Source organism: Erpetoichthys calabaricus, chromosome 5 (genome assembly GCF_900747795.2).
Source record: "Erpetoichthys calabaricus chromosome 5, fErpCal1.3, whole genome shotgun sequence".
Taxonomy (NCBI): Eukaryota; Metazoa; Chordata; class Cladistia; order Polypteriformes; family Polypteridae; genus Erpetoichthys; species Erpetoichthys calabaricus.
The window spans coordinates 46,116,329-46,123,169 of NC_041398.2; the positions used below are offsets into that span (position 1 = coordinate 46,116,329).

Here is a 6,841-nt window from a genome sequence, read left to right on the forward strand (position 1 = left end):
CCTACCAGGTAACTCTTGTGGTTGGCCAGCAATCTGCTAACATCCGCCACGGTGCCCTCAGTTTGTGAGGAGCAGATCATAGAATGCCGTACAAACTCCACTGCACTCCCTCTCGGGAATCGAACCTCGGACGTCAGGAGTGCAGTGGAGTTTGTACGCCTGATGAGCCCAGAATGAGGGCGAAACACATGTCGCGTACTCTTTGCATTTATTTGACAGTAAACTATTTCAACCATATATATATATATATATATATATATATATATATATATATATATATATATATATATATATATATATATATATATATATATACTGTATATATATACATATCTACTTATTGGCTCCTGTATTTAGGATATAGCGGGTTGGATAATGGATGGATGGACATCTGTATGCATAGCCCTATTTGCCCGTTTTCATTTTTTTATTTTCTTCAGTAATATTTCAGTAAACCCGGAGCTTGTCAGTTCAAATCCTGGTACTGACACCACTGTGTGACCCTGAGGAAGTAATGTAACAAATTGTACCTCAGATGTTGCAAGTTGCTGGAATAAAGGCATAAGTAAAATAGATAAATATGTATTATACACATAGGAACTATTCATTTATTTTCAGTTAAGTCATCTGCAGCATACTTTTATAAATGAGGGTTTCTCATTTTTAGATAGTGCAAACTGTTTCTTCTTCATTGACGTTTTCTCTTGGAGAGCTTTTTTCATTTCATTGAAAATTAAAGCAGCAGCTGCCAAAATATGTAGCTTTCTTATTAATTTTTCAACATTGTGTAAAATAAATTTATAAAGTAACATAAAAGGTTTAAATACTGGTTATCCTTTTACACTAAAATATTACTAAAGAGATACAAAAAAAGTAAAATGGATATGTTCTTTTTCTTTAAGGAGATTAAATATTACTGAAGAAAGAAAAAAAAAATTAAACAGCCAAATGGGGCTATGCATACGAACTTAAAAGGTTTAAATAAAACAGAAATATATATTTTATTTTTACTTGCTTAACTTGTGGAGGGTGTATCCTGTAGCAAAGCCCTAACTTTTTTTGTGAAAGCCCATTTCAGTCAATAAGTCTTAAAAAAAGGTGTAAAGATATTGACAATAAGCTAAGTAAACCCACCAAGACATGGAATCGTTTAAATCAAGTATCATTACATCTTCTTTTCTTAAAGAGAAGTAAGGCAGTACTTATAAGCTTACATATTTATATATAGACATACATACATATATATATATATATATATCTATATCCGAAGCCGTGCAAGCACACTCTTGAGAATGCAACGTATAGTTGTACAGAAGAAAAGCAACCTTGCCTCAAATGAATGGCAACCTTTTGTAGGTCTATGAACTTAATTTAAACTTTAGGTTTACACGGTGCTTTCTTTCCGAAGTACCTGCACTCATGAATATGTCTGTATGTGTCAGTCGGTCAAATCCACGCACTTCGCACCGGCGAAGTACCGCTTTTAAATTTTTATTAAGAAGAAAACAAAACCTTTTTAAATTGAGGGAAAATATACTAATAATAGTTTGTTAAGGATCTGTTTTTTTGTGAAGCTGCCTTCACTAGAGTGATCACTTCGACCTGACTTGGTGGCCAAGTATAAGCCTTACCCATACAATCAGATTGTGAATCAGACTACGAATGCCGTGAATGTAATTACCCCGATCTACATGTTGTCAAATAAACGAACCACACGCCGTGGTGCGGAAGTAATTACCCCGATCTACATGTTGTCAAATAAACAAACCACACGCCGTGGCGCAATTTTAGGGGCTTTGCCTGTAGCGCTGACGTCCGAGGTTCGATTCCCGTAAGGGAGTGAAGTGAGTGGCTGGTTACCTACCAGGTAACGCTTATTGTTGGCCAGCAAGTGAGGTAACATCAGCCACGGTGCCTTCAGTTGTGAGAAGCAGATCATAGAATTGTTGAAAATAGTTTACTGTCAAATAATGCAAAGAGTACGCGACACGTCTTTCCCCCTTATTCTTGGCTCATCAGGCGTACACACTCACTGCACTCGCTTACGGTAATCGAACCTCGGACGTCAGCGCTAGAGGGGCTTTGCAGCGGTGAAGTATTGCTTTTAAATTTTAATTAAGAACAAAAGAAAACCTCAGAGGTTCGATTCCCGTAAGGGAGTGAAGTGAGTGGCTGGTTACCTACCAGGTAACGCTTATGGTTGGCCATCAAGTGACGTAACATCAGCCACGGTGCCTTCAGTTGTGAGAAGCAGATCATAGAATGATTGAAAATAGTTTTGCATTTACCTTTTTAGTAAAAGGTGAGCTTTTAAGCCTGAGAAATCACCCCGTAAATGCACACGTTTAATTGCACACGTGTTAATATGTATGCTTACACAGTATTAAAAGACAGTGAACAATGTCATTTACCTTTGTTCCCGCGTTTGATAAAAGGCGAGCTTTTAAGCCTGAGAAATCACCCCGTAAATGCACACGTTTAATTGCACATGTGTTAATATGTATGCTTACACAGTATTAAAAGACACTCAAAAATTAACGTCATTTACCTTCGTTCCCGCGTTTGACTCGTGCTGTAAATCTCTTCCTTGTTTTTAGTTCACGTGATTACGTAGGAGGCGTGATGACGCGATACATGACTCCGCCTCCTCCATTAGAGTATATGGACAAAAAACATGTTCCAGTTATGACCATTACGCGTAGAATTTCGAAATGAAACCTGCCTAACTTTTGTAAGTAAGCTGTAAGGAATGAGCCTGCCAAATTTCAGCCTTCCACCTACACGGGAAGTTCGAGAATTAGTGATGAATCAGTCAGTCAGTCAGTCAGTCAGTCAGTGAGTCAGTGAGGGCTTTGCCTTTTATTAATATGTATAGATTCTATATATAGTATATATATGTCTATTACGAACTATTCTATGATGACGTCATTATAGACGCAGCCTGTAATCGTGCACAGTTTATGATTAATTATTAAGTTATACAGTGGTAATTCTTGCTTGTTAAATTGTTTTTCGCACACCCAGCTAACGTATGGATAAATATTTGAAGCGTAAGCGGATATCTGAAGAAGAGCACGGGGGTAATGGAAATAGTGGCGATGAACTGAAACATGATGTCGAAAGAGAGTCCGCACCGCGTAAGGCAAAATTACGTAAATATGATCCTGAATATTTACAATTCGGATTTATACCGTACAAAGACAACAGTGATCAGCCACAATGTGTCATTTGTTTAAACGTGTTATCGAACGAAAGTTTGAAACCTGCTAAACTGAAGCGCCATCTTGTAACAAAGCATAATGAACTAAAAGACAAACCTGTTGATTTCTTCCAACGTCAAGCAGAAGTGTATGCAAATCAGCAGAAAATTATTAGCACTGCGACAACAGTGAATGAAAAAGCTCTTAAGGCTTCGTATATTATGGCAATGCGAATAGCTAAGAGGAAAAAAGCACACACGGTTGCGGAGAGTTTGATTATGCCAGCAGCTTTAGAAATATGCGAGATAATGTTAGGAAAAGAAAGCAGCCGAAAATTACTGTCTATACCAGTATCAAACGATACCATCAGAAGGCGAATTTGCGACATGTCCAATGACATCCAATTACAATTGGTTGAGCGCCTACAAAGCAGTACATTTGCCATACAGTTGGACGAAAGTACCGATATTGCAGGCCAAGCGCAGTTACTGGTCTACGTTAGATATTGCTTTGACAATGATGTGGTCGAGGACTTTCTGTTCTGCAAACCTGTGCCACTTAGAACGACAGGTGAAGATATATTTGCAATGCTAAATGATTTCTTCATTGCTAACAAGCTTGAGTGGTCCAGCTGTATTGGAATTTGTACGGACGGAGCTGCAGCAATGACAGGTCATAAAAGTGGGGTTGTTGCACGCGTACGAACTGTTTCTCTGAATATTATTTCCACACATTGCATGATTCATCGCGAAGCTCTTGCTAGTAAGAATTTAAACGATTCCTTTGGTAAAGTGCTAAATACATGCATTAAACTAGTTAATTGGATAAAGTGCAGACCGTTGAATGAACGACTGTTTGCTGCACTGTGCGAAGAAAGCGGCTCAGATCATCGACATCTGCTGCTACACACAGAGGTTCGCTGGTTGTCACGCGGAAAGGTACTTCAACGCGTCTTCGAGCTTCGCAGTGAACTGGCATCATTTTTAATGGATAAAAACTCAGAGCTGGTGAAGTTTGTTTCAGATAATGTATGGCTTGCAAAATTGGCTTACCTGGCTGATATCTTTTGTCAACTTAATGCACTTAACACATCACTGCAAGGCAGAGATTCAATTGTGTTGATAACAACAGACAAGATAACTGCCTTCAAGAAAAAGTTGAGAATATGGAAGACACGAGTACAAAATAAAAGCTGTGATATGTTTGAACTGTTAACTGAATTTCTGAATGAAAACAATATGGCCATTGATAACTTGGCAACAGATACCTTTGACCATTTGTCTTCGATGGAAGAATATTTGACAGGTACATTCCAACAGATAACATTGCCGATTATGACTGGATCAGAAATCCATTCAGTTGTCAGCTTACCGACTTGACCGGGAAGGAAGAAGAACAGTTGGCTGAATTGTCTAGTGACAGAAGTCTCAAACTTAAATTTCAAGAACAAACATTGACTGCGTTTTGGTGCAACGTTAGGAACGAATATACGCTTTTAGCTGAGAGAGCATTGACTGTGCTGGTCCCATTTGCAACTACCTACCAGTGCGAAGCATCGTTCTCAGCATTAGCTGTGATAAAATCTAAGTTTAGATCACGTCTCCAGGTGGAAGATGACATTCGAGTGTGTCTATCAAAAATCTCACCAAGGATAGACCTTCTCTGCCGACAAAAGCAAGCCCACACATCTCATTAGTTTCTATGAGTATTAGAGTCTAATGTAATTGTATTTGTAATAGGCTACATTTGAACGTATTAAATAATTAAAACGTTTACCACTGGTAGGTAGCCGTAAAATTAATAGTCTTACTCTTTATTATTAAATGAACAATGTTGTATTGTAGTTATGCAGTATGAGTATTAAGCATTTAATATTGTAGTTGTTTTGCATTTTTTGTTTTTGCTAAGCAGGCTTTAGTCCTGTGACTGTCGTATGACACTGTATCATTGACTGTCAATAGTTAGTGTTGTTATGATATGACTACAAAGAATGATTTATTTTATAAAGTCGACTTAGGATCAAAGAAGTTTACACTTTATGCCTGTGGCTATGCTATTATAATTTGGGTTGACAAATCAGGCCGCATCAGGGGTCCGCGAATGTTGTATGGCTTGTAAAGGGGTCCCAGGGCTGAAAAAGTTTGAGAACCACTGACTTAGCTGATACACTCTTTACTCCTGCTCAGGTATTCTCCAAATCCTTGAAATAAACCTGAGAAAAATTCCAGTATAATTAGATAGCTATAGAAATGTATTTCCTGTGTTAATGTGAGCTGCTGAATGCTTTAGACTTGAAGGCACTAAATGAAGATTTAATATCAGGGCAAGAAATCTTAGTCCTGGGGATGGTTGCAGTGACTACAACTTTCTCATTTGTTTAAAACTTTTAAGTAATTTTAATATAAAACGTTGACATGAATGTGGAGACACTGGAGCTTGACTGGATCATCCTGATATTGCTTTCAAAAATGAATTAATCAACAAAAATGTTACAAAAGGGTTAAACCTATGGGCTTCATATTTTCACCGCTCATATTCTGATTTTTGTTCTGAGCCTGTTCTCTCCTGTCCCCCAATAGCAGAAGTATCTGTTTAATACCAGAGTGTCATCTTTTGTTGCTGACTTAATCACTGGGATGACTTTACCAGAGGCGTTTATACACTGAGCAAGTTTTGAATAGGTTGAATTTTGGAGGTCAAAAACCAGAAAAAATAGCACTGATGATTTCAGAAATGTTTTAAAGGCAAAGAACATTCGAGAATGCCTTGTTGGTCGAATTTCATGACAACAGAAGAATATTACATAACTGAGGTATTAATATACTATTTGTAAAAAATATCACTAAATATCTATCTATCTATCTAAAGAATTGTGAGGTCTTTTTCTCTGGAAACCTTGGAAATTTTTACTGTGCAATTCCTTCTTTTAAACACAAAACTTTAAACTGAATTGAATAAGGGGCGTATAGATATAAACAATGGGAAAACACTGACTTTTTGACTGACTGATGTACATATCATCACAGACTATACAAAAAACAGTACATATGAACTTTCTAATATTATTGTTAAATAATTCTTTCATTTTTAGTTTGGATTTGTTGTGTGTGTGGATATAAGCCAAAGCTGACACTTGCCTTACAGAATAGGATAAGACCCCTTGCATCATTAAAATCCAAAAAAGGGCATTCAGTAAATGAATGGATTGATGTCACATTACTTACTGTATTCTCATTTGTAGTTTATTCATGTATCTGTTTGTTTCATGCAACCCCAGTAGATTTAATTTAACAAAATGAAGTCAATTTAAGCTCGAACTAAGTGCATAATTTGGTAACTCTTTCTAGGTATATCATAAATGTCAACAGATTTTTCACATACACATACAGTATGTCTTGCAGTAAGAAGACCATGATTCACTTCCTGGGCCCTCCTTGTGTGGATTTTGCATGTTATCCCTGTGTCTGTGTGGGTTTCCTCCATGTGCTCCGGTTTCATCCTGCTGTCCAAAGACATGCTAAGTTGTCCCTAGTGTGTGTTTTGTGTGTGGCCCCATGTGATGGACTGGTGCACTGTGCCGATTTGTTTCTGCTTTGTGGTCTACGCTAACTGGGATAGGTTCCAGTAACCCCCGCAGCCCT

At 37.6% G+C, this 6,841-nt stretch overlaps 1 protein-coding gene across 1 annotated transcript; it reads left to right on the top strand.

Annotated features, from left to right (window-relative positions):
* Positions 1–3,031: 3,031 nt before the first annotated feature.
* LOC114652736 (SCAN domain-containing protein 3-like) lies at positions 3,032–4,896 on the top strand. Its single transcript, XM_028803055.2, has 2 exons — positions 3,032–4,401; positions 4,506–4,896. Exons 1-2 carry the CDS (start codon positions 3,032–3,034, stop codon positions 4,894–4,896), a joined length of 1,761 nt encoding a protein of 586 aa, XP_028658888.2.
* Positions 4,897–6,841: the final 1,945 nt, after the last annotated feature.